A 27,104-nucleotide genomic window follows, 5' to 3' on the forward strand; every position below is an offset into this window, starting at 1 on the left:
CATCCCCACTGCAAGCCCGAACGGCCCAACGCAGCGCCGCGCAGCGCACAGCACGCCGTCGAGGCGTCCGCGGCCACGCTCACGCAACCACGCTCGCGGCGCCGAACCCGTGCCGCGCGTGTGTGTGAATGGTGTGAATTTGTGTTCCCGGAAGGCTCAACCAGCAGCATGGAGTTTTAACAGCGAGCCGATCAACTTCAACATCGAAGGTAAGGCCGTGGGAATATTGCGAAAAGTCTTGCCGTGCTCGCGGTGCCTTGAGGGAAGCTTGACTGAAGCAAGCTGTGGTTGTAGGGCAAGACAAGCAGCACGCGATAAAACACAATTTGTCGTGAAGCTACGCTGAAATTCCCACGCGTTGCGTTCTTCAAATCAGACATCTTGAAATCTTTTGGTACAAACAAACCTTGCAGCTAGAATGACGCTCACTCCTGAAGCTCGAAGAGGGCTTTCGTCGACGAAGCGCAGGAGCCGTGCGTTTTGCGTCGCCTTTACAGTGGCAGGCACTCGACAAGGACCAACTCGAGTGTTGATTACACTCATTTACTGACTTCCGTCGTGTTTGCCTTCCATTTGCCTCCCGCGCCGGATGGCCCGGTCCAGTAAAACAACAACAAAAACAACAACAACAGCGTCGCTCATCTGGAGCTTGCGACGCGACGCTCGCGAAGGGATTGTGTCACTGATGGCCTCTGATTTCGAAGGAGCGTTTAGTTGCTCTGTCTCTGTCACTATCATGGGTCGTTGCATGGGGGAGTGAGAGAGAGAGAGAGAGAGAGAGAGAGGAGAGAGAGAGAGAGAGAGAGAGAGAGAGAGAGAGAGAGAGAGAGAGAGAGAGAGAGAGAGAGAGACTGTTGTTGAAGGACGGTTCGGCGTGCTGCAGGTGGAATGGGCGCGGGCAAGCGGTCCAGTCCCGGGTTCAGCATCACCACGGCCAACTGCAGCAATGGCTGCGGCTGTGAGGAGGTCCTGGAGGCCTCCAGGACTTCATCCAGGACTCCATCTAGGACCTGCCGCGAGGCGCGGCCACCGCACAAACAGTCCCGGGGAGCGGCCAGTCCTTGGAGTAAGCCCTCGCCGTTCTCGCTACTCATCACACACAGTGGGCCAGAAGACCGGTGGAGGCGGACAAGACTAGGCGTGTTTTGAGCTCTAGCGTCGCTTAACGGGCCTCGAGCCGAACGTGTGACCCCACCGATGGATTCCTCGTTCGGAGCGCAATCCATTGGTGGGGTCACACAGTCGGTTCGAGTCCCATTTATCGACTCTGGAGCTCAAAACGCGTTTAGAGGTTTGTCCGCCTCCACCGGCATTCTGACCCACGGTGCCTCACGGTGTATGTGACCGCTGAAAAACGAGACATTTTTGTACAGTGTACGCGGGGGTGGCGGCGACGGCGGCGGGCTGCTACGTGAACGCGCTGTGGGGCGACTTCGTGCACGACGACGTCCCCGCCGTCACCACCAACAAGGACGTCCTGGGGCTGACCCCGCTGCGCGGCCTGCTGGCCAACGACTTCTGGGGCACCAGCATGGCCCTGCCGTCCAGCCACAAGTCGTACCGGCCGCTCACCACGCTCACCTTCAGGTAAGCCTCCAGCAGGGAAGCCTGCGCCGCTACAGGCCGCTACCCCGCGCGCCAGGGACACCCAACGCAGGGCGCAGGGGCAGGCTCTCGCGCGTGGGGTAGCGACGCACACTGGGCCAGAAGGCCGGTGGAGGCGGTCGAAATCCCGGACGCGTTTTGAGCTCCAGAGTCGGTAAATGGGACTCGAGCCGAACGTGTGACCTCACCGCAATGGATTCCTCATTCTGAGACCAATCCACTGGTGGGGTCACACGCTCGGTTCGAGTCCCATTTAGCGACTCTGGAGCTCAAAACGCGTCCGGGATTTGGACCGCCTCCACCGGCCTTCTGGCAAATCCACTGTGCGACGGCAGGCGCCCTTGTCTCACGCTGGTAGTTCAGGCCTCGCCTGTTACGTCACCCATCGCACACCGGCACACTAAAAAATAATTGTTCGTTCAACATCTTTCCGTGCCGAGCAGGGAATGCTGGTGTTAATTGCTGGATGCGTGGACAGTGTCACGCCATTTGTCGGAGCAGAACGTACGCTCGTGTCTCTGTCAGTGTGTGTGTGTGTGTGTGGGAGGGGGGGGGGGCGTAGCCCCGCCCTAGCCGTGCACCTGCCCGAGTGGTAGTGCGAGCACGACTTTCGGCGTATGCGTGTACAAGTGAGTGAGTGTGTGTGAGTGTGTGTGTGAGTGTGAGTGAGTGTGTGTGTGTGTGTGTGTGTGAGGTGTGTGGTGTGTGATGTGTGTGTGTGTGTGTGTGTGTGTGTGTGTGTGCGTTTGTATGCGTCAACGTGTACTCGCGAGTGTGTGCGTGCCACGCCGTGCCACGCTCGGATCCGTGAGGCGGACGGGGCGGAGAGGAGGGTTGAAGAAATATATATGCACGCCACGGGGCAGAATTGAGGAGACTACTGCGGTGGTTGGATGGGGTGGGGGTTAAGCTTCGGGAAGGGTCGGGAGTACGAGAGGGATGGGAGTTATGCGATGGGGCTGGCTGAGAAACAACTATGGGGGAGGGGATGGACCGTCACTGCACTGGTGGTGGCGGTAGCGTGCGGTGGCACCTGCCAGTTTTGTAGTGCCACGCGTGGGTTGCGAAAAGAGGCGACGACAAAACTCCAGACGCGTTTTGAGTAGTGTTCGAAATTCCTGGAACAATCATTCGGGAATATTCCCGAGATCCCGGAATTCCCCGCAATTGCCCACTTGCCGGGAAATTGCTTCATATGGACCCATCACATTTGATAAGTTAAACTTCTTATTAGGATTTTTATTATTTTTACTACGAAACGCTCTTTGGTCTTCCAAAGAAAATGCAAATACACTCAAGTGATTCATAATTATACTTGATACCCTGCACTTTCTACATTTCGTGCAAAAACTAGCTATTTTTAGCCATGTTTCAAAATTCCGGGATTTCCCAGTTTTGGGTCTGAATGTGGCCTGGAACGTGTGGAACTCCCTAAATTCCCGGAATATTCTCCCTTTAGAACACTAGCTTGAGCTCCGAGTCGCTAAATGGGACTGACAATTGACCCCACCAAGGATTGCTCCCGAACGAGGAATCCATGGGGGCCACGTTCGGTTCGAGTCCCATTTAGCGACTCTGGAGCTCCAAAACGCGTCTGGAGTTTTGACCGCCTCCACCGGTCTTCTGGCCCACTGTGCTACGGCCAACGCCCCGTCATGATGGAGGGGAAGGGAGAGCAGTCGAGTCGGTCGCATCGACTGAACGGGAAGGCATTGCCGCCAACATTTGGACAGGATTCCGACAGGGGTTCGGGAGGAGGAAGGGGGGCTTGCTCACAGGTGTGTTCGCCCCGCCCCTCCCCATTGGTTTTGACTCCCCCTCCTCCCCCCCCCCTTCCCGGTCCAATAAAGGGTTACGACTATCCCGTCTCACTGTTTGGGCACTTCCCCGAAGTACGCTGCCATGAGGCCGCCGAGCTGCGGAGCGCTAGCGTGCCGGCGTTAGTGGAACTGTGGGTTGATGCCGGCGCGGCGGTCGGGGCCCCGACGGGGGCGCCACTGGCGGGCCCCGCCAAGGGCCCAGCGGCCCCGCACACTGTATGACGCGCGCAGGTGGCGGCTGCCTGCTTTTAACAGTTTTAACGCGCCCCGCAGCTGCAGGCGGAACGAATGTTCGCGGGCCCTTCAGCCTGCTTCAACAACCGCGCGCCGATTCGGGACGCACAGTGGGCCAGAAGACCGGTGGAGGCGGTCAATACCCGGACGCGTTTTGAGCTCCAGAGTCGCTAAATGGGACTCGAACCGAACGTGTGACGGTTCGAGTCCTATTTAGCGACTCTGGAGCTCGAAACGCGTCTGGAGTTTCGGCCGCCTGGGCCGGCCTTCTGGCCCACTGTGGGGGCGCGAGAGAGACAGGGCGTGGGGCCAGGCTCATTGAGCGACGAGGAAACTGAAGGCAACACAGCAGCGCCCCCTTCTCTCCAAACTCGCGCCACGCTGCCACGCTCCGCCATCACACACAGTGCCAGCAGAATCTTCAGCCATCCATCTTGCCAACTATCAGACTATCAATCAATCAATCCTGCAGCAAGTTCGCATCCCCGGCGAGTTCATAACCCTGGCGGAGCACAGTGGGCCAGAAGACCGGTGGAGGCGGCCAAAACTCCAGACGCGTTTTGAGCTCCAGAGTCGCTGAACAGGACTCGAACCGAACGTGTGACCCCACCAATGGATTGTACTACGGGCGAGGAATCCATTGGTGGGGTCTCACGTTCGGTTCGAGTCCTGTTCAGCGACTCTGGAGCTCAAAACGCGTCTGGACTTTTGGCCGCCTCCACCGGTCTTCTGGCCCACTGTGCGAGGCCGTGGGGCTGTTGGGGCGCTGCTGCGGGGCGGCCGGGCTGGCGGAGGGCCAGCGTGGCCAGCACGGCCAGGGCCGGCAGCCAATAACACAATAATTAGAGCCCCGCCAAGTTGGCAACGACAGGAAAGGGAAAGAGGCGGGCAGGTGCCGCAGTGTTGCCACCAGGCCGAAAACCACCCACCTCGGTCCAGGCTGGACAACAACTCCATCTACAGGGTGGTGGCTTTTCGTACGTTGCTTTTGCGTGCCTTTGCTACAGGGAGTGTCGTTAGCTCACCGTGGTTTAGGCGTAACAGTGCCGCAAAGTTGGTGAAAACGGCGGCGGATGTCTGGAAATCGTGATTTGACCTCATTTCGGTCCTCGCCGCTCGCTCTAGCCTCGCTGAGGGGCGCACCCCCGCCAGCCCCGCCGCCTAGGCAGGCCCGCCAGGCCCGTCCACCCGCAGCGCCGCGCAGTGGAGCGGCGCGATCTTGCTTTGCGATGTCGTGGAGGCCAGGCAGGCCCGACAGGACCAGGAGGGCTGTCTGGACAACAACAAAGGCGACATGGAGCCCCGCTGGAGTCCCGGACTCCAGGAGTCCCCGCCTGGAGAGATCGTTCCAGCCCGCCTGCCGCGCCAGCCGGAAATGCGGGCACTGCGAGGGGCACTGGCAGTCGACCTGGCAGACGACCTGGCAGACGGCCTGGCGGCCGAGTCGGGACTTCCATTTGCACCTGCCAGAGTGCATGTTTCAGCAGCCGGTCCGATCGTCGAAGTGACGCAGCCGGGCGTCCCACAGTGGGCCAGAAGACCGGCGGAGGCGGTCAAAACTCTAGACGCGTTTTGAGCTCCAGAGTCGCTAAACAGGGCTCGAACCGAACGTGTGACCCCACCAATGGATTCCTCGTTCGGAGAGCAATCCATTGGTGGGGTCACACGTTCGGTTCGAGTCCCATTCAGCGACCCTGGAGCTAAAAACGCGTCCGGGGTTTTGACCGCCTTCACCGGTCTTCTGGCCCACTGTGCGTCCCGACAACAGCTGGAAGGGGGGCCGAGTTTCATTTTCGCGACGCTCGGAATCTTGGTGTGAATGTTTGCGCTGTGGTCGACAAGGTATCAGCGCAGCCAACCCCTCGCAGTTGTACGTGTCGGACTGTCCGGCGAGAAGACGGATGCAGTGAGAAGGGTTGGCCATTCGTAACGTTTGCTGCTGTGTTGCTCCCCCTGCTTGCCTCCCTGTCCATTCTCGCCCCCGGCAGCCTTTCCCTCGTGTTCCCACTTCCGGTTCCTGACTTCTTTTCGGGGCTTTTAGCAGTGTGGTGGGTGAGCAAAGACTGCAGGCGGGGCGGCATCGAGTAAGTTTTACATGAGCAGGGTCTCTCTCTCTCTCTCTCTCTCTCTCTCTCTCTCTCGCTCTCTCTCGCTCTGGCCAGGCCGCGCAGGGTTGCGCGCTGAAAAGCTGTTTGAAAGGGCATGCCGTATGAGGAGTGGTGAGTGCGTGGCTAGAATCCTTCCATGTCTCTCTTCTCCGTCTCGTTTGCTCTCCTCTCTCTCTGTCTGTTACTTGCTCCCCCTTCTTCTTTTCCAACCTACTTCTTTCACTGGTAGCCCAGCCTCTCTCAGTTACAACAGCCACACCTTAAAAAAAAAGATTAATTCAATTTTTCAACACAGAACAGCGAAAAATGGAAAGCGAATCAACATCCCAATCGATCGTCACTTTGTTTCGTAAGAAGTCATCGGCTCGAGAGCCAGCGCGAAGATCCTGGTGGCGCCAGTATTTTTTTTTTATCTCGCTGTCTCTTTCTTGTGCACTTTGTGGCTTGCCGGCCAGTCTTAGCCGGCCTTGGGGGGAGGAGGGAAAGGAGCTGGACTCCCCTTATTGCCGCTATCTCTCATTTCACTTGCCTGTCTCCTTTGTGCCGTGGACTCCAGCCATGCTGCAGCCCCCCCAGCGAGATTTAGGGAACGGAGCGCACCCGACTGTGTCCCGACCCAAATGTGCGTGTCCGTCCTGGGAAAATCAACGGTAGCGTGGTTGTGGATCTGTTTTATGAAACTTTAGTGTTTTCTGACACTTTGGTATTTATGCTGACACTTTAGTGTTTCCTGACTGGTGTTTTCTGACACTCAGGTATTTTCTGACACTTAGGTATGTTCTGACATTTAGGTATTTTCTGACACTTAAGTATTTTCTGACTTTTTGGTATTTTCTGACACTTTGGTTTCTGACACTTAGGTATTTTCTGACACTTAGGTATTTCCTGACACTTAGGTATGTTCTGACATTTTGGTAGTTTCTTACTTTTTGGTATTTTCTGACACTTTGGTATTTTCTGACACTTTGGTATTTTATGACACTTTGGTGTTTCCTGACACTTTGGTGTTTCCTGACACTTACGCACTGATAATCCAAGTGTGGGACAGGCATGCACTAGATAACGTGGGACAAACTGTCCCACGCTTGTAAGCGTGGGACAAAATGTCTCACGTTTGCAAGCGTGGGACAAACCGTGTTACACGCTTACAAGCGTGGGACAAACCGTGTCCCACACTTACAAGCGTGGGACAAATCCGCGTCCCACACTTACAAGCGTGGGACAAACGGTGTCCCACGTTTGTAAGCGTGGGACAAATCCGTGTCCCACACTTGCAAGCGTGGGACAAACCGTGTCCCACGCTTGCAAGCGTGGGACATTTTGTCCCACGTTATCTAGTGCATGCCTGTCCCACACTTGGATTTTCAGTGCGTGTTTACTGACACTTTGGTGTTTTCTGGCACTTTGGTGTTTCCTGACACTTTGGCGTTTCCCGACACTTTGGTGTTTTCTGACACTGTTTCCTGACACTTGAGTGTTTCTCGGTGCTTCTCGGCGTGTCGCGCCGCCTTGAGGGACGTGCCGTCCCCGCCGCCCCCGCCGCCCCCGAGGGGTCCATGAATGATAAGCACCCCTTCCCGCCCCCGGCCCGTCCCAGCCTTCCAGATGAGCGGGACAAAGACGGGGCTGCAGGCGTGAGCAGCGCTAGCAGCCCGATATGAATAAAGTGGCGCGAGGCAAGGCACCGTCGTCGAGTGAGCCACTGCCATGCAAGCTTTTCTTCTAATTAATTATGTGAGTGCCTCCTCCCCTTCCCCTTTCCGCCACTGCACTGGCGGGACCGCCCCCCAAAAACAGTGCCAAATCTCTTCGTTAGCAGCCTGCAGTCTGCAACAAAAAAGGGCCAAGCAGAAAGGGAAGCTTCCACATGTGCGCCGCCCAATGTGAGGCGAAAGGTGCAATGGTCCCCCGTCCTTGAAGGTCCTTGAAGGTCCTCGAAGGCCCTCGAAGGTCCTTGAAGGTCCTTGAAGATCCTTGAAGGTCCTCGAAGGTCATTGAAGGTTCCTGAGGGTCCTTGAAGGTCCTTGAGGGTACTGGAACGTCCTTGAAGGTCCATGAAAGTGAAGCTCCTTGAAGGTCCTTGAGGGTCCTAGAAGGTCCTAGAAGATCCTAGAAGGTCCTAGAAGGTCCTAGAAGGTCCTAGAAGGTCCTAGAAGGTCCTAGAAGGTCCTAGAAGGTCCTAGAAGGTCCTTGAAGGTCCTTGAAGGTCCTTGAAGGTCCTTGAAGGTCCTTGAAGGTCCTTGAAGGTCCTTGAAGGTTCTAGAAGGTCCATGAAGGTGAAGCTCCTTGAAGGTCCTTGCAGGTCCTCGCAGGGCACTGGGCTCAGGGTCAAGCAGTTCAAGGCTGGCTGGGACGTAAATGATAAAGCGGCCGCGCATTCACGGGCTGTTTATTCCGTCACTCCGTCGCGAGTAAATCAAAAGAAACAATGCGGGCTGCCCGGCAGTGCCCGCTATCTTCCGAGTTGAGGGCCTCGGGCTTGGAGTTCTCCCAACTCCCCTAACGCCGATCCTTCTTTTATGCGGAGATTCGGAGCCGAGAATATGGGCCGGCCCGAATGGGTGGACTCGAACACGCCGGAGAAACACTCCGCCTCGAGTGTGTGTGCGTGTGTTTACCCCTTTTCTTACTTGTGTTATTTTATTTCGCCAAACTGTGTGTGTGATCAATAAAGAATGGAGAGATTTATCGTCTAAAGTGAGCAAGCGCTGGCCAGCCGTGTGGTTCGGAATAATGGAGACTCTCCTTTTGGGGGCTTTCGCACAAAGAGAGGAATGTCGGAATGAGAGAGAGAGAGAGAGAGAGAGAGAGAGAGAGAGAGAGAGAGAGAGAGAGAGAGAGAGCGTGTCCGTGCATGTGCGGGGGGTGGATTCGGGCTGTCCGATATCGCATTCCAGGCCCAAGAAATGTATAAAACTGACCAGTGAAATATGGTGGCTTTGGCAGCTGTGTGCACACGCCTGTCCTACAGTGTACAGGCCGTGGAAGCGTGGAACGTACCGCTTGGCGAGCGCAGAAGAACGTTATTCAATCACTACCAGATAATTTTTTTTACAGGTCTTTTTTTCAAATATGAATGGAAACATTTTAGATTGGATCTATACCCGCCTGTGTAGCATATATTTTTTGGGACCTTATTTGACTAAAACCAAACCCCCCGTTGTCTGCCTCAGGAAGGACTAGTTTTGAAATGGGTGTTTTTCACACCTGAAAATGTTGTAGAATAAAAGCCAACCCCGCCTGTGTTTTGTTTTAAATTGATTTTTTGCGGTGTTCCCTGCCCAGGACGGACCACCTGGTGTGGGGGCTGCGGCCCGTGGGCTTCCACCTCGGCAACGTGGCGCTGCACCTGCTGGCCTGCCTGCTGGTGGCGCGCCTCGCCGTGTCCGTGGCCAAGCTGCAGCCGCCCTTCGCCGCGCTGGCCGCCCTGCTGTTCGCCGCGCACCCCGTGCACACCGAGGCGGTGAGTGTCACGTCGCCAAAGACGCGACGCCAAAGTCGCTAAATGGGACTCGAACTGAACGTGTGACCCCACCAATGGATTCCTCGTGCGGAGAGCAATCCATTGGTGGGGTCACACGTTCGGTTCGAGTCCCATTTAGCGACTCTGGAGCTCAAAACGCGTCCGGGATTTTGAACGCCTCCAGCGGTCTTCTGGCCCACCGTGCTACGTCACCGTGTCGTCAACGTCGGTGGGTTCCAGCCGCCTCAGCAGCGGTGTCAGAACTTCCCCCGGGCCTTCCTCGCTCCGCGCTGCCCCGCTCTGCTCGCTCGGACCGGGGTATTGCGAGGGACGTGTGTTCGCGGAGGGTCTGAGTGCGACGGACGGACAGACAGACAGACAGGCAGGCAGGCAGCTGCGGCGCGGACCCAGCGGCGTGCTGCGCCGTGCTGCGGTGCTCGAGGTATCATATTTGCAAATTTGAATAAAGAACAGGAAGCGAAGCGGCACTGTGGGAGGGAGGCTGTGCGGCGCCGTGCGTGAGACACGCATTGGAGCAGGCTGGGCCGGGGGCGGCCGGGGGCCGCAAGGGCACAGCAAGTGGGTGTAACGGTGTAGCGGCCCCCTGTCTGGGAGCGAGCGGTCAGTTGAGGACGGCCGCGGTCAGATTTTGCGCGGAGGCTGGGATTGCATTCACTGGGGGGAAGGGCCATTTGCATTTAATGCCGACACTGATGCCACTCTGGGCAGCGCTCCGCCCGGCCGATTCCAAGGCGTGGAGCGTTGCACAGTGGATGTGCCAGAAGACCGGCGCGGGTGGGGACGGCCAAAACTCTTGACGCGTTTTGAGCTCCAGAGTCGCTAAACGGGACTCGAACCGGTCGTGTGACCCCACCAATGGATTGCTCTCCGAACGAGGAATCCATTGGTGGGGTCACACGTTCGGTTCGAGTCCTGTTTGGCGACTCTAGATCCAACCGACTCCTCGTTCGAGTCGAGCACGCTCCACGCACCGGTACGCGGGGGCGGATCGGCTCGGGGGTACTGAACTACATCGCGCTGATGGAGAGAGACAAACAGACAGCGAGCGGTGAAACTAACGCAAAGTTTGTGACTACCCGCCGACCCACCTGCCCTCTGTCTGTCTGTCTGTCTGTCTGGCCGTCCGAATGTGCGTCTGTCCGCGCCAAGCTGCAACGGCCCCTATTGTCTGTCTCTCTCGCTCATCAGACAAAGCCTGGATGCAGCCCGAGGTGGCCGAACCAGAGACCCGGCCCGGCCAGCCCCCGCCAGCCCCTGCCCAAAACCGGGGTGGTAATAAGATCTGATGGGTAGACCAAGGGGTAGACCGCTCCGCTCCCCCTCCCCTTCCCCGGCGCGGCCGGGACTCCGCGCCGCCCCGCGTTAGAGAGTTAGCGCTCGAAGGTAGAGAGGCTGGGGAGAACTGCCCGGGAATGGACAGCGAATTAGGTTTGCACAAACTACAAAGATGGGGGCGCTGTGTACCTCTTTAACAGACGCTGCGCTTGTTGTGTGGTGGTTATGAGTGGGGAGGGGGAGGCAGTGGTGGGGGGTGGGGCTGGTCAGACCGCCGGCGCCGCCAGGGCCGCCAACCCCAATACCACAATAATTACTGCTCCAAGTTCGCAACTGGGGATTGCGGGGGCGGGGGCCGGATAAAAGTGCGAGGCCCGAAGGAAGGCGGCTTCAGCGGCCAGCCCGCCACTCCGCCGGCGTCAAGCCCACACTGTACACCACACGCACTTGGGCCTTTTCCTGTCTGCCGGCCGGCAGGGCAGGCAGGCAGTAGTGCTGGGAGGCCAAAGGGCTCTTAACCAACTTTGAGCCTGCTCCCCGATTTTCCCTTCGATTACGCCCCGGAGAGACGCCTCACGGAGTGCCGCCACCTGCCCCCCCCCCGGTGCCTTTTGGCCCCAAGCCGCGCCAGTGCGCCTTTAATGGGGCGAAAAACGGCTGCACTTGAAATGCAAATTCAACGGCGTTCCAGGATGCCTCCAGGATGTCCTTCTAGGACGCCTGCTCGGGCTGCAGTGGCGTCCAAAGCGTTGCTGCGTACCACGTCCTATCGGGGGTGGGGTCGGGTAGACATTGAAAAATCCGTAGTTCGGTTCGGACAATGCAGGGATCCGTACTTTTCGTGCCCTTTTTTTGGAGTGTCGCGGTGAGCTTGATGAGGGCCGCCTTGGTTGCAGGTCGCCGGCGTGGTGGGCCGAGCCGACGTTCTGGCCGGCGTCTTCTTCCTGCTGTCCTTCCTCGCCTACCACGAGTAAGTAGCTCTGTCTCTGTCGCACTCGAATCCTGCCGGACATCGCGCTACTTTCCCCCTTCCCCTAGAAAGACTCTGCCCGGCCCTGCCCGTCCGATGCATCAGTTCTTCAGACACAGAGTGGAAATCCATTTCCCCTAACGTGCCGCCATCTCCGGTCGTCCGAACGGGGTCGGCCGCGTCGGCGTCGCGTCGGCGAGATGGGGTCATGGCGGCGTGGCTTTCCTGCACTGTTAGAACCAGCTCTCTCTCTCTCTCTCTCTCTCTCTCTCTCTCTCTCTCTCTCTCTCTCTCTCTCTCTCTCTCTCTCTCTCTCTCTCTCTCTCTCTCTCTCTCTCTCTCTGTGTCCCTCTTCCTCCTCCACCCCTCTCGCGTTTGGTACAGTAAGTGGCATCAAAAGGGAATGCCCTGTTCCGAAAGGGTACAAAAAATTTTCCAGCCGGCGGGTATCGAACCAGGGTGCTCGCTCGCGGAAGTCGGTGCCCCAACGAGCGCGGCCACGGTGGAGGTGAGCGCGGCATGCAAGGCCGTTTCGGCTGATAGGGTGCTGCGTGACGGCGAATATCGCGCATTAAGGCCTGCATGGCGGAGGTTGCCGCCTCGGTAAACACCTTCTCGACGGGGAGCTTGGCGACGAGCTGAAGACTCCTGGAGTAGAGAGAGATGAGAGAGAGAGAGGAGAGCGAGTAGAGCGAGAGAGTTTCGAGCGCAGACGAGAAGAGGCGTCGAGGCGGACGTCGAGCCGCGGCTGGGTTTGCTCGACACAGATGCACGAGTCGGTGTCCGTGTCTGGCCGCAGGAAGGAGGCCAGTCGCTTTTAATAATTGTTACTCCCTGCAGTTCCGCCAGCGAGCTCGGCCTCGCTCTCTGGTCTCCTGCTCTCTCCTTCTCTCCTCTCTCTCCTCTCTCTCTCCTCCTCTCTCTCTCTCTCTCTCTCTCTCTCTCTCTCTCTCTCTCTCTCTCTCTCTCCCTCTCTCTCCTCTCTCTCTCTCTCTCTCTCTCTCTCTCTCTCTCTCTCTCTCTCTCTCCAGCTCGGCAGTCTGGACGCAGCACGCTCATAAAATTACCACAAACGGAGTGGAGCGACAACGAAGGCTGTGGACGAGCTGAAGATAGACGGACAGACAGACGGACGGACGGACTGGTACAGGATTTACTCATCTACCAGAAAGGTGTTGCCAGACTGGCGGATGAGCTGCCTTTGAATGTCTTACTTTCCAGCGAAAGAAATTAATGTAACGCATCTTCATACAAACGGCGACGGGCATGACGGGCAGGCAGACAGAAGGACAGACAGGCGGACGCAGAGAGAAGAAGCAGCGAAAACAACTGCAGCTCGAGGAAGTCCTGTGCTCCTCGCCATTCCCTTTGACTGGCACACTTTCATCGCGCGCTCTTTTTCTTTTTACCCCTCTCTCTCTCTCTCTCTCTCTCTCTCTCTCTCTCTCTCTCTCTCTCTCTCTCTCTCTCTCTTCTCTCTCTCCCCTCCCCCTTCCAGCCGGTGCGCCGCTACACGACCTCCATCTCGAAAACATGTGCTTCCTTTAGTGTTTTCATATCGCCTCCGCACTAAATCCAGGCGGCCCGACGACCCCCACGGCCCCCTACGGGCCCCCTGTGGGCCCCTTTGCGGGGTGGGGCGTGAAGGCCTGTGGCTCGGCCTTGTGCAGCCTTCTAGCAGCCCCTGTTGTCGTCTTCCTCTGACTCCAAAATGCCCCTCCTGGGTCGCGACTTACCCTGATGACTCCTCTAATCGTGGATTTTACCTGTTGCTCCAGTCGGGCCAGGGCTGACCCCATTTCTTATGCCAGAGGTCACATTCACAAAGGGTTCTTTTTGTAAGAATAATATTTTTGAATTAAATAACAAGCCTTGTGAATATATAAAGAGTTTTCGAAATGAAAACCCCAGGAAAAGAGTTTTTTTTTGTTTTTTCCCTGCCTGCTGTGTGGAGGAGAGCTTTGCCACCGTATGGAAAGCGAGCGACGTCGCAAACCGCGCAGTAAAAGAAATGGCGCGGAAATTCGAAACGAAAGGGCGGCGTCCGCGCAGCGCGGTGTGCGTAGCATGGCGTAGCACAGTGGGCCAGAAGACCGGTGGTGGCGTTCGAAATCACGGACGCGTTTTGAGCTCCAGAGTCGCTAAATGGGACTCGAAGCGAACGTGTGACCCCACCAATGGATTGCTCTTCGAACGAGGAATCCATTGGTGGGGTCACACGTTCGGTTCGAGTCCTGATAAGCGACTCTGGAGCTCAAAACGCGTCTAGAGTTTTTGACGCCAGCATCGGTCTTCTGGCCCACTGTGCGGCGCGCTTGGAGTGGCGCGGAGCCAGGGCGGCGCACGGCGTTCAGCCTGCGAGACGCGGGGTAGGCAACCCGGCGGCAGTGGCGTGGCGCGGGCCTGCCTGCCCACATTACTATTACCATTAAAGGCTAGTACACACATGATCGCGTGGTGCTCCCAGAACTTACACACGGCCTCAAAGGCCCTCTAAAAGGCCAGGCCCTGTCGAACTTTTGCGATTTTTGTGCGATTTTGCTTTCTTTGCGCGGTTTTGCAATTGTTGCGCGATTATGCGATTTTTGTGCGATTTTGCTATTTATGTGCGATTATGTGATTTTTGTGCGATTACACCAGCCTGTAGCCGCCGGCGACGGCCGTATGCGGTTTTTTGTGTGCCGTATACGGTTTTTCGTTTGCCGTATACGGTTTTTCGTTTACCGTATACGGTTTTTCGTGTGCCAGTGACGGCCTGTAGCCACCTGTGACGACTGGTTCCCGCCGATCACGGCGTAGGCCGGCGAGGGCTTAGGCCGGGCCCGCACAGTGCGCCGCGATCTGTGGGCCTTAGTCTCGGCGCGGGGCGGCGCGGGGCGGCGCGGGGTGTGAGGGCTGTGAGGGTCGTACGCGCGGTGCGTTAAAAATGAAGCGGGACTGCCAACTCTAAACGGCCACTGAAAGCTGCCCCTTAACAGCGCCCTACGCAGTAACGGACTGGAACTACACTGCGAAACGCGCCGAACTTTGTCTCGCCGTCGATGCGACCCTTGGTTCGAGTTGAACTCGCGGTCGTTTCCCCGCGCGAGCCTTGCGTCGCAGACTTCTGGTGGCGGCGTAGAGACCACAGGGCTCCGCGAGGTACAATGTAGCTGGATCTAATCCCAACAAAAATCACCTTTTTGATTGCTGTGAGAAGCGGGCTCGACATGTCGAGCTGTGGCTGGCCGCAAATGTATGATCTTTTTTGAATCGGTGGCCGGCCTTGTCTTGGCCGTGTACGCAGAGAGAGAGAGAGAGAGAGAGAGAGAGAAGTGGTAGTGGGAGAGGGAGGGGTAAGTCGCCAGAGCCAGAACTGGGATGACAGTTGAAGAATCATGGTCAGGCCGACTGGCCTGGGCCTGGCAGGCGGGGGAGGTCGGGGAGGGTGGAGGGGCATTCAATAAAAGTGTCTGGGGCCGGGCTGAAATAAAGGAGCTCGTTCAGGCGATGAGTGGCGCGTAAAGAGCGCCAATAGTGCGCTCGCGCCGTCTCACTCTGACTGCGTCGACTGCGTCATCGGGCTAGAGGGTTGCCAAGTGCGGCGGGGCATTTAGATGGGCGTGTTTTGAAGGCAGAATCGGCGGGGAGTGGCGCCTGTTCACGAAGAGTAGGCCCGAAAGAATTGAACCTGTTTGACTCCCTCTCCTCTCCCAACTTCTCCCTGCAGCCGCGCTCTTTCACCTCTCTCGGGTCGCTGTACTTTACTCTCGCCTCCTTCCGCCTTCCGGGCCGAGTCTGCCAGCCGCATCCGCTCCCCCTCCCCTCTCCTCCCCCCTCTTCCCTCTCTCCTCCCCTTCCCCTCCCTCTCCCTCCCCCTCTCCCCTCTCCCCCCCTCCCTCCCCCTCCCCTCTCCCTCCCCTCTCCCTCCCCTCTCCCCTCCCCCTCCCCTCCCCTCTCCCCTCCCCTCTCCCCTCCCCTCTCCCTTCCCTCTCCCCTCCCCTTTCCCACTCGCGTTGCCGCGCTGAGGCTTGCCTTCGACGTCCTTGCAGTGGAGGCATGGTGGATTGGCCAGAAGACCGGTGGAGGCGGCCAAAACTCTAGACGCGTTTTGAGCTCCAGAGTCGCTAAATGGGTCTCGAACCAAGCGTGTGACCCCACCAATGGATTTCCTCGGTCGGAGAGCGATCCTTTGGTGGGGTCACACGTTCGGTAGGAGTCCCATTTAGCGACTCTGGAGCTCAAAACGCGTCTAGAATTCTGGCCGCCTGCGCCGGCCTTCTGGCCAATCCACTGTGCACGGCGCGGTCCTTGATCCTCATTTCATCGGCCCATCAACACAATCCATTGCCCCCTCCCCTCCCTTTTTGAACCAATCACGGCGACGCAGACAAAGCAGCTCGAGCGTCGCAGCGTCGCACGGCCCGGGGCGGAGCGGTGGAGCGGCGCGGCGCAGGGTTTCGCGCGACGGGCGCAAATTGACTGTGCTGCCGGCCCATTCCTGTCCCTCTCGCACTCAAGGGGACCCGCGCAGGTGCGAGAGAGACAGGGCGACGAAAACGACTCTCGGAATCAGTCTGCCGGCATCTTTTGACGACGCCGAGGTGCTCGGCTTGCGCCGGCGGAAGGGGAGGGGGTAATTTGTCCCCCAGACAGCCGATCCCTGTCCCAGCGCCGGCGTCGCCCTGGCCGCCCTGGCCGCCCTGGCCGCCCTGGCCCTCACGAGTCGTCGTCTTCGTCGCAGGAGTTTATTTTATTTAGAGGAGTTGGACAGAGTTGACTGTGCGGAGTGGGTCGTCCACTGTAATGTGAGGGGACGCGGTGGCGGCGCGGAAAGCTTTCAGGAACTTTGCACCCACTTCACCTTCTCCTGGGTGAGCTTTTCCGCGTGTGCCCCACGCCGTCAAGTACACTGCCTAGGGCCTAGGCAGTGCCTCCTGGATGACCTTCTCAGGGAAGGAACTTGCTGCAACGTCACAATTTTTCAGCAGTCCTTTTAGATTTTTTCTGATATTTGTCTGATGTATGTATCCATGTCATTTGTGCAATGTGTTTTTTTCGTATCGTCCTGTTTACTAAGTGCGTACCTCACGGTACTTAGTCTTTTACAATGCCATTACGTTGCCCGAACGACTGCACCACGAGCGCGGCTGCCAACGAACCAAGCTCCGAGGAAGAAACAGGCGTGATTTTTGGCCCTCCCTGTTGGCAGCAGCGAGTGGCGCGCGCCCCGGGTCGGCGCCAGCGTTCTGCTGGCCGTGCTGGCGCTGCTGTCCAAGGAGACGGGCATCATGGCCCTGCCCGTCGGGCTGCTCTTCGACCTGTACCGCACCTGGAGCGCCGTCCGGAGGTACGAGACAACACTCTGGGTGTAGAAAAAAATGTTGGAAGAGGTGGGAACTCTCTTTGCGAACCGCATTGGAAGACTGAAAGACATTATTAATTCTCTGCCTGTCTCTCTCTTCCTCCTCCCCCCTCTCCCGGTGGGATCCCCTCACCGCGGGGCAGACACACGTCGACTGGCTGCCATTGGCGGATTGGCCGCCCCGCCCCGCCCCGCCCCGCCTAGCTTCACTGCCATTCCGTCCCCGGCGGTTTGGCGGCGACGCACTCCATCTAGCAGATTGCGTTTTAAAGTAATTGGCCGATGCGAATTAGCAAGCTGCCCCGCCCCGCCCCGCCCCGCCCCACCCCGCCCCGCCCCGCCCAGCCCCGCCCCGCCCGCCCCGCCCCGCCTGCCACGCATCGCTGTAACTTTGGGGAGCGGGAGAGAGAGACAGAGAGAGAAGGGGGATGAACTGCCCCGTTTTACGGTGTGGTGAGAGACGGCCCTTGGTTCCAGGAGCGTGCGCGACCAGGCGTGGACCGAGGAGTCCTGGCGGTTCGCGCAGCGCGCGCTCAAGGTCACGCTGTCCGTGAGTCCTGCCCCATGACGTTCTGTTAGCCGGACAGAGCACAGTGGGCCAGAAGACCGGCGGAGGCGGCAAAAATCCCGCACGCGTTTGGAGCTCCAGAGTCGCTAAATGGGACTCGAACAGAACGTGTGACCCCACCAATGGATTGCTCTCCGAACGAGGAATCCATCGGTGGGGTCACACGTTCGGTTCGAGTCCTGTTAAGCGACTCTGGAGCTCAAAACGCGTCTAGAGTTTTGGCCGCCTCACCGGTCGTCTGGCCCACTGTTGGAGCCTCGTTCCTCAGACTGCCTTTCTTTTGCCAGGTGGCGCTGCTGCTGCTGTGCCGGTGGTGCGTCCTGCAGGGCTCCATGCCCAGGTTCGCGCGCCAGGACAACCCGGCCGCCTTCCACCCGGACCCACTGGTGCGGTGCGTGCCCGACATTTGTCTGTCTTCGACTTATTCCACACACACACACACACACACACACACATCAGGAGGCCTCGATTTTCACCCTCCCACCAGGGGGCTTCGTTTTCTAGACCTCTTCTTGGGGGGAGGGGTCGATTTTTTCCATGTGTGAGTGTGTGTGTGTGAGAAAGTGTGCTTTGTATGAGGGCTTCCAGAAGGTCAGCTAGCACAGATCCCCGTCGAGGTCCCCGGCGAGGTCCCCGTCGAGGCCCCCGTCGAGGTGCCCGTCGAGGTTACCGCCGAGGTCCCCGTCGAGGTGCCCATCGAGGTCCCCGTCGAGGTCCCCTTTGAGGTGGTCAAGGGTTCCGCGGAGGACTGCGGCGACCCGCCCCGCGAGCGGCCAGGGGATAGTCTCTTTCTGGCGCTCGCCGTCAGCGTCGCTGCGTTGCAGGGGGTCGCCGCGGACCCCCGTGTCTCCCGCGGACAACTTTCGCCATTAGTGGGAGGGGAAGGGGGGGCACTACAGCGCTTTCCATGAATAACACAACAAGCTGCGGCCCGCGGTGGCGACGGCTGCCCGGCTCGCCCCAGCCTTGCGCTAGGCTTGCCGTTGGGACCGCGGCAAACAACCTGACCGAAACGAGACGAACCCGTTAACAAGTGTACGCACAGTGGGCCAGAGGACCGGTGGAGGTGGCCGAAACTCTACACGCGTTTTGAGCTCCAGAGTCGCTAAATGGGACTCGAACCGAGCGTGTGACCCCACCAATGGATTCCTCGTTCGGAGAGCAGTCCGTTGGTGGGGTCACACGATCGGTTCGAGTCCTGTTTAGCGACTCTGGAGCTCTAAACGCGTCTAGAATTTTGGCCGCCTCCGCCGGTCTTCTGGCCCACTGTGCGACTGTCACCGCGCGTCTGTCTGTGCGGGGTGGGATATTCCATGAGACGTGCGTTCCGAAGTCTTTTTTCAACAGTGTAGTGAAAGTGTTGAAGTGCGTGATGGTCATTTGGTCGTGTTGGCGCCGCGACAGGCTGCTGACGCTGAGCTACGTGGCGGCGCTGCACGGCTGGCTGCTCGTCTGCCCCGCCTCCCTGTCCCACGACTGGCAGTTCGGGTCCGTGCCGCTCGTCACCACACTGCTGGGCGACGGCCGCAACGCCGCCACGGCCTGCGCGCTCGCCGCCCTGGGCCTCGTGCTGTACCGCTGCTTCGCCGACTTCGAGGTACGCGGTTCGAATCCCCACTCACGGCCAATTCAGGAGAAACAGGAATGACCGATGAAACCACGGATTTTACTAAACTTGCGAAAGTATCGTTTTTGTTTTGGTTCAGGTACTTTATGCTTGATTGGTCCTGGCTGCAATCTCGAGCTAGATTTCGGAAAAACGTTTTTTTTTTTAAAATTATTTTTGTTTGTTGGCAGTACCAGCGCAGCCCCTGCCTCGTCCTGGGCACCGTGGTGCTCACCCTGGCCTTCCTACCCGCCAGCAACCTACTCGTCACCGTGGGCTTCGTGCTGGCCGAGCGGGTGCTCTACATGCCCAGGTACGTACGCACAGTGGGCCAGAAGACCGGCGGAGCCGGACAAAACTCTAGACGCGTGCAGAGCTCCAGAGTCGCTAATTGGGACTCGAACCGAACGTGTGACCCCACCAATGGATTCCTCGTTCAGAGAGCAATCCATTAAAGGGGTCCCACGTGCGGTTCGAGTCCCATTTAGCGACTCTGGACCTCAAAACACGTCATGAGTGTTGGCCGCCTCCACCGGTCTTCTGGTCCACTAGCGGTGCGCGCCTGCAGCGGGCGGGGTAGGCAGGCCGCCCAGCAGGCGAGCGCGGCGGGCTTGCCTACCTCCAGGTTTGCAGGCGCTCACAGTGTCGTGGAAGCCGTGGAAAGTTTGCGCTTATCGGTTGTGGCTGCTCTGGCTGGGGGCGGGCGCTACCTGGACTGCCACACTGGTCCTGTTTAGCTCGACGCTTCCAGCGTGCCGCCAGCGCTCCAGACACATCCCTTGCCGCGCAACTTCCATGCGGGGCGATGCGGAGCCTGTCGGCCTGTCCCGTGTCATAAGGCACCACGGCCGTCTGCGCCCTCCCGCACCCTCCCCCCTCCCTGTCTCCCTCCCCCTCGTCTTATCTTTGTTTTTTTTCGCCCCCCTCCCCCACCCCCTCTGGCTGGCCCCGCCGTACAAAACCCCTTCACCGCACAGTCTTGCCCAGAATTTATTGTTGCCCGCTTCCAGGTTGGTGGCTCCAGCTTTCCTCCAGCTTTTCTCCAGCGCCGAGTCGTAATTGGCCTGCAGTACACGGCCGTAAATACTGTTCGCGTTTTCACTGAAAAACCAAACGTGGTCCAGACCGCACCACTGGTGTGGTCAGATGGATGCCATTTTGACCACATCAGTTGGTGTGGTCTAGACCACGTTTGGCCACTTTTGGTGCGGTCTAGACCACGTTTGGCCACGTTTGGTGTCCATCCAGGCATCCATTTGACCACACCAGTTGGTGCGGTGTAGACCACGTTTGGTTTTTCAGTGTTCGCTTTGATTTTATTTTATTTTGCCGTATTTCGGTGGTTGACACACTCACTGCTCGGGTTTCGACGACCCACTCCCGACCTGTCTACACGTCTAGCAGAAGGGACGCACAGTGGGCCAGAAGACCGGCGGAGGCGGCCACAACTCCAGACGCGCTTTGAGCTCCAGAGTCGCTAAATGGGACTCGGACCGAACGAGTAACCCCACCAATGGATTGCTCTCCGAACGAGGAATCCATTGGTGGGTTCACACGTTCGGTTTTCTGGTCTTCTGGCCCACTGTGGGACGCCCTCCTGGAACGCGCCTGCAATGAACGACCCGAATGAAAGAATGAATGAATGTTCGCAGTGTGGGCGCGGTGCTGCTGGTGGCCGAGGGGGCCCAGCGGCTGGCCCACTGGCTCCAGGCGCGGCGGCGGCCGACCACCCCACTGCTCTGGGCTACGCTGTTCCTACTCGGCGTCCTGGCCGCGAGGACCGTGGTTCGAAACCGGGACTGGAGCACCAGGGAAAGCCTCATTCTGTAAGCACAACTAACACACTGATAAAAAAATTTGTTGAGTACTGGAAAACTCACAAAAGCTTTTGTTTTTTAAATTTGTGTACTATACGTGCCGGAAACCCATTCAAAGTAAAAACATGGAAAACTCTGAAAATTTACAACATGTTGCCTGAGAATTTCCATGATTTGTTTTAACAGTGTAGTGTGAATTTAGAAACAAAAAGTGAAAAAAATGTGAAAAAAAAAGTTTTGACTGACTAACCACGGTGGCCAACGCGCAGGTCGGGGCTGCGGGCGGTGCCCAACAACGCCAAGCTGCACTACAACCTCGCCAACTGGCACAAGGACTCGCAGCGGGAAGGACTCGCCGCGCTGCACTACAGGAAGGCTCTCAGGTAAGGAGCTCCAAGTCTTCCTCGTTTCTGGAAAAGCACACACACAGTGGAGACGGGTGTACAGTGCGCCAGAGGTAGGGATTTAAAGCCTGGTAAACTTACCGGTAAGAACGGGTAAAATACCGGTAATTTACGGTAATTTACCCTGCGGAAATCGGTAAATTACGGTAATTTTCAACTTAACCTAACCTTCCTGATGTTTTTACAGCAGAAATTTACTCAGAGTGCACAAAGGCATGAATATTTGACAACAAAAGTGCCTCAATTTTCAACTTAACCTAACCTTCCTGATGTTTTTACAGCAGAAATTTACTCAGAGTGCACAAAGGCATGAATATTTGACAACAAAAGTGCCTCAACCACTTTCATATGCCTTTTAAAACACTCCGCTAGTCTTAAATTCCCTTTGAAAACAAATAATTTACTGTTCATATGCAAAAGTGCACATAAACATAAGATCGATTTTTTCCGTTTTTTACCGTAAATGACGGTAAATTACCAATTTTACCGTAATTTACCGTCCAGATTGAAAATTACCGGTAATTTTAAAACCCTAGCCAGAGGACCGGTGGAGGCGGCCAAAACTCTCGACGCGTTTTGAGCTCCAGAGTCGCTAAATGGGACTCGAACCGAACGTGTGACCCCACCAATGGATTGCTCTCGGCCCTCACACCTCGCCACTCCTCGGCACAGCACTCGGTCTTTTTCTATCTCCTCATTGCTTGCGCGTTGTATTCCATTTCCCCTTGTTCCGTGTTGATTAAACAGTCGCACGCAGTGCGTATTGTTCTCGGAAGTAGCGTATTGAAGTGACAAAGGGAAAATAACAGACTAATCGGTGGAGGGGAGGGGCGGCTCATAAATACTGCTCTCTCTTTCTCCCCTCCCCCTGCTCGTTTGCTCACAATTAGATTTGCGCCACGCTCCGGCCTTGGCAGCGATGACAGACCCCATGATGAATGGGTATCAGGCTTCCCTCGCCTTTGTTCTCCTCCGCTCAGTTTATTCCAGCTTTTCCTTTTTTTATTGTTTTTATTCGTTTTCAAATTGATGTTGTTTTTTTTATTGCAATAGCTTGTCGCCCGAAATCGCCTTCAGCGAACGTGGTCACAAGGAATTTTGCTCGAGTCTTAGCCTGTTTATTTTCTCTCGGTTATGTCTTGAGTAAATTCTCTGTGAACGCTACTTCCTGTTGGGAGTAGTTGCTTGAGTGGCACTTAATGGTCTGCTCGGGGTGCAGCAGTTTGACAGAGGCAAGTAATCTCTGGGCCCACTCTGTGCCATGGGGTACGTCGCGCAGCGCGACAGCTCACAGTGGGCCAGAAGACCGGTGGAGGCGGTCAAAACTCCAGAAGCGTTTTCAGCTCCAGAGTCGCTAAATGGGACTAGAATTGAGCGTTTGACCCCACCGTTCGGAGAGCAATCCATTGGTGGGGTCATACGTTCGATTCGAGTCCCATTTGGTGACTGTGGAGCTCAAAACGCGTCCGGGTTTTCGACCAACTCGCCCACTGTGTGACGGGGTTCCCGCTCGAGGAGCGTGTCCTGGACGTCCTGGAGCGGGGACTCCAAGCCCAGGGCGACGGCAACTCGGCTGGAGGCGGGCTTCTCCAGGAACTGCTGGAGGATTATTAATTCACCAGTCATTTTTTTCTGCGAAACAGTGAGGCTGTTCATTTTGCGCGGACAAGTCCTTTTTAGCGTCCCTGGAGGTTAAAACGCGTTTAGAATTTTGGCCCCCTTCACCGGCCTTCTGGCCCACTGTGGGACGGCCTCTTCGAGAACCTTCGGGAACCTTCGGGAAAGGGGTGGCGTATGTCCCGAGGCCCCTCATCAGAGCCAACAAGTCTAATTAATGGGCCGTCGAGTCTCCGCGAGGCTTCGCCGGGCTTCGCGCTTCGCGAGGTGCCAGAGGACAAACAGGCCAACTTGCTGAACTGAAATAACGAAATGCGTTCCGCCGGGGGGAGACGGTAAAATTGGAAAGCAGAGCTCCCAGGCACAGTGGCCCAGAAGACCGGTGGAGGCGGCCGAAACCCTAGACGCGTTTTCAGCTCCAGAGTCGCTAAATGGGGCTTGAACCGAACGTGTGACCCCACCAATGGACTCCTCGTTCGGAGAGCAATCCATTGGTGGGGTCACTCGTCCGGTTCGATCCCCATTTAGCGACTCTGGAGCTCAAAACGCGTCTTGAAGTTTTGACCGCTTCCACCGGTCTTCTGGCCCACTGTGCCTGGCTGCGTTTCTCCGCCTGACGGGCCTTTGCTGACTGCGCATCGCTGAGTGTGCTTGGTGTTGCAGGCTGTGGCCGGACTACGCGTCCGCCGCCAACAACCTGGGCACGCTGCTGCGCGACCCGGCCGAGGCCGAGGTGCTCTTCCTGGAGGCCATCCGCGCGCACCCCGAGCACGTCAACGCGCACTACAACCTGGGCCACGTCTACAGGTGCGTTCACAATTCGAAATCCACGCGGCTCCATGTCTTGTTTTAGCGGTCTTGCTACCGTCTAGCTCGCATCCGATCCGCTCAACCACCAATCCATCATTCAGCCCCTGGGCTCGGAGGGACTGCTGGTCGTGTTGGTCGTGTGCTGCTCTCCTGGCCGCCACCGCCCCGCCTCGCCGAGCCGTCCCCACGCCTCACAGCCACCCCACCCTTCTGCCCCCTCCTGCCGGCTCCCGCCGTCCAGGGAAACCGCTTTGCTAGCTCCTTGGCGGCTTTTTTTTTTCCTCAGCGAAGTGGGTTTTGTCCAACAATGCATCACTTTAGAGGAACTGAAAAACGTAAGCCGCCCAGCCTGTGTTCTTGCCTCTCTCTCTCTCTCTCTCTCTCTCTCTCTCTCTCTCTCTCTCTCTCTCTCTCTCTCTCCTCCTCCCTCTCTCTCTCTCTCCTCTCTCTCACACACACACACACATACACACACGCTGCGCAACTCTGACACTGCCTTGACACCTCACACTGGAAGTGCGCGCGGAGACAAAAGCAGTGCGATGAGGGTGTCTCGAGGAAGTGTGCGTTGACTTCTTGATGCCACGTGCCTCTGCCTCTCTCTCTCTGTCTCTCCCTCCCCGCCACGCCCGGGGCCAGGCAGCCACTTGGCTGGCTGAGACAGGGCCTCGTGACAAATGGCACTAACGAACAACGCCAAATAAATGCGACTGTGCAGGCGGGGGCGGGGTGCGGCGGGGCGGGGCGGGGTGCGGCGAGCAGTGGCGTTCACACCTCTCTGTCTGTCCCTCTCTCTTTTCAATCTTCGCTTCGTCCCTGTGTCTCTCTCTTTAGCAATCTGCCGTAAGGGCGCAGGGCGTTTTTGCTCCTCTCCGCGTTCCGTTTTTGCTCCATTTTCAACCCCCTCCACCTCCCCATGTCGTCGGGGTGCCAGACGGCGCGTGACGGTGACCGGGAGAGGCAAAATTTGCCGAATGCACATTCTTAAATAAAGGAAGCTTTCGCGTTAGAAAAGGCCGTTGTACGAGACAGTGAGGCTGTAAAGCTGCCGGGGTTCCCCACCCCCTTTCAGTTCGCGAGAGAACCTCTTCCTTACCGGCGCCTAACCTAACCTGAAAGTGAATGCGGCATGACGGCTGGCTGGCTGGCGCATTCACGTGCACGACGGCTGTCGCTCGTCGCTCTCTTTTCCTCTTGGTGAACCGCCTCCTTCTCTCTCGCTCTCTCTCTCTCTCTCTCTCTCTCTCTCTCCTCCCCCCCCCCTCTCTCTCTCTCTCTCTCTCTCTCTCTCTCTCTCTCTCTCCCTCTCTCTCTCTCGCTCTCTCTCTCTCTCGGCGCGCCGTGCACCTGCCCACTTTCCCCAAAGAATATTTTTCTTTGACTCCTCTGAGCCGCGCCGCCGCGCCGTGCGAAGCCATGCGGCATCGCATTGACGTGGCTCTGAAAGCGGTGCCCTATATAGGCCCGGCCTCGGCCCGGCGTCCCCAGGCCGTATAAAGACACTCGTAAACTTGGCAAGTGTCTCTCTTACGCGCCGCCGCGCGCCGCCGCGCCAGGACACTTCCACAACACCCTCGACACGGCGCGGCCTAGGCGCGGCGCGGCCCCAGCCCAGCCCCAGCGCCATGCTAAGTGTCACCAAACTTGGGAAAAAGTTGGCCCTTTGATTTATCCCAACTCGCTAAGAGACTAAGAGCGCGGCGGCGGATCGGGGATGGATGCGCCGCCTACCCGCGCCGCGTCACGCACGCCGACGCACGCGAAGCACGCTAAGCACGCCAACTTCCAGCCGGCGGCTTCGTGACAAACGCACGGCGTGGTGGCGGCTCACAGTGGGCCAGAAGACCGGTGGGGACGGACAAAATTCTAGACGCGTTTTGAGCTCCAGAGTCGCTAAATGGGCCTCAAGCCGAACGTGCGACCCTACCAATGGAGTGCTCTCCGAACGAGGAATCCATTGGTGGGGTCACACGTTCGCTTCAAGTCCCATTTAGCGACTCTGGAGCTCGAAACGCGTCTAGAGTTTCGGCCGCCTCTGCCGGTCTTCTGGCCCACTGTGCGGCTACCCTGCCAGAAGCTTGAACCTGTTTGAATGTAAATCCAGGCGCTGGAACCGGACGGGCGAGGCGGTGCGGATGCTGGAGTGGTGCCTGCAGCTGGACCCTTGGTACGCCCCCGCGTCGCTGCTGCTGGCCTCCCTGCAGCCTCACCGGGCCGGCGCAGTGTACCGTGCGCTGGCGCACCGCAGCCCCTCCGTCCACGGCGCGCTGTACGCGCGCTGGCTGCTGCAGCACAGTACGTGTCCAATGGCCGAGTGGGTTGAGTCGTCGGCTCGGGAGTTGAAACTACCGGTTCAAATCTCCACAAATTATTTTTTTTTTTGTGTTTTGTCTTTTGTTTTTGTTTTTTCGGCTCGGCCTCTCTCACTTTGTGGTTGTTCTGCCTCTTGTACTCGCAGACCGTGTCACCGAGGCTTTGCACCACCTGCGCCAGTCCCTGCGCGCGCACCCCGAGAACCCCTCGGAGGACCCCGAGCGCAAGGTTGCCTTCCTGGGGCTGCTGCGAGCGACGCGGGCCGCGGGACAGACGGGCAGGGTCCGCCAGCTGGTCCTCAGGCAAGCCCGATGGAGACCGTGGAGGGGCGCGGCGCACAGTAGTGGGCCGGAAGACCGATGGAGGCGGCCAAAACTCTGGACGCGCTCTGAGCTCCAGAGTCGCTAAACGGGACTCGAACCGAACGTGTGACCACCAATGGATTGCTCTGTGATAGAGGAATCCATTGGTGGGGTCACTCGTCCGGTTCGAGTCCCATTCAGCGACTCTGGAGCTCAAAACGCGCGAAGAGTTTTAGCCGCCTCCACCGGTCGTCTGGCCCACTGTGTGGCGGAGAGAACAGGTCTAGTCCATGACCCCCTCTGTCTTCTTTTGACAGGTGGCGTGTGCTCTTCCTGCCCCGAGGGCGACCCTGGGCGTCGTCGCCGCTCACGGACCCCTTCTTGCTGGGGGTGCGCCTCCAGGCCCACTACGGCATCCACAACGTGGCCCACACCGAGGCCCACACCGCCCACACGCACAGCGCCGTCGCCCACAGCGTCGCCCACACCTCCAAGTGCGGCATGAGCCTGTCATGACGGCAGTGTGGGAGACGCACAGACACTGCCGCACGCGGCTCTGCAAGACTGACCCACTGGCGGCGTTCCTCGCTGAGCGCCACCCAAAGAAACTGCCATCAAGACTTTTTCAACCGCGAGGTCCAAGAAAGTAGCTGTTGAAGCTTGATTCTCTTTGCCCCCGGCTTAGAATGACTTTTGTTCTTTCGAAATAAGAAGCAAACGAAGCAAACGAAAACTGAGATGAAAAAATTAATTGTTATAAAATGCTTCTGTTAGTTTTCTTTTCTCTGAGACCTCTGAGATGAGCAAATTAATTGTTATAAAATGCT

General features: G+C 57.8%; 1 protein-coding gene across 5 annotated transcripts; it reads left to right on the forward strand.

Annotated features, from left to right (window-relative positions):
- Nucleotides 1–40: 40 nt before the first annotated feature.
- On the forward strand, nt 41–27,104 carry LOC117645208 (protein O-mannosyl-transferase TMTC1-like). 5 transcript variants are annotated; one of them, XM_034385244.1, is made up of 16 exons: nt 41–209; nt 884–1,066; nt 1,374–1,587; nt 9,053–9,230; nt 11,423–11,496; nt 16,688–16,825; nt 17,318–17,390; nt 17,696–17,799; nt 18,813–19,005; nt 19,206–19,327; nt 20,667–20,840; nt 21,101–21,214; nt 23,516–23,659; nt 25,767–25,957; nt 26,121–26,277; nt 26,595–26,935. In XM_034385244.1, exons 2-16 carry the CDS (start codon nt 889–891, stop codon nt 26,791–26,793), a joined length of 2,253 nt encoding a protein of 750 aa, XP_034241135.1. In that variant the 5' UTR covers nt 41–209; nt 884–888; the 3' UTR covers nt 26,794–26,935. The 5 variants fall into 5 exon arrangements, with proteins under 5 accessions (XP_034241135.1, XP_034241133.1, XP_034241134.1 ...); XM_034385242.1 differs by having other exon boundaries at nt 42–209; nt 17,696–17,794; nt 26,595–27,104; XM_034385243.1 differs by having other exon boundaries at nt 42–209; nt 16,691–16,825; nt 17,696–17,794; nt 26,595–27,104.

The sequence above is a fragment of the Thrips palmi genome, unplaced genomic scaffold (assembly GCF_012932325.1).
Source record: "Thrips palmi isolate BJ-2018 unplaced genomic scaffold, TpBJ-2018v1 HiC_scaffold_18, whole genome shotgun sequence".
Taxonomy (NCBI): domain Eukaryota; kingdom Metazoa; phylum Arthropoda; class Insecta; order Thysanoptera; family Thripidae; genus Thrips; species Thrips palmi.

What these genes read in the sequence shown, in the direction of transcription:
- LOC117645208 (XM_034385242.1), top strand. Translation starts at nt 889, where the DNA reads ATGGGCGCGGGCAAGCGGTCCAGTCCCGGGTTCAGCATCACCACGGCC. An exon ending in CGCTCAAGGTCACGCTGTCC is followed by an intron (nt 17,391 to 17,695) that starts GTGAGTCCTGCC and finishes TTCTTTTGCCAG; the next exon opens with GTGGCGCTGCTGCTGCTGTG. An exon ending in CCTTCCACCCGGACCCACTG is followed by an intron (nt 17,795 to 18,812) that starts GTGCGGTGCGTG and finishes GCGCCGCGACAG; the next exon opens with GCTGCTGACGCTGAGCTACG.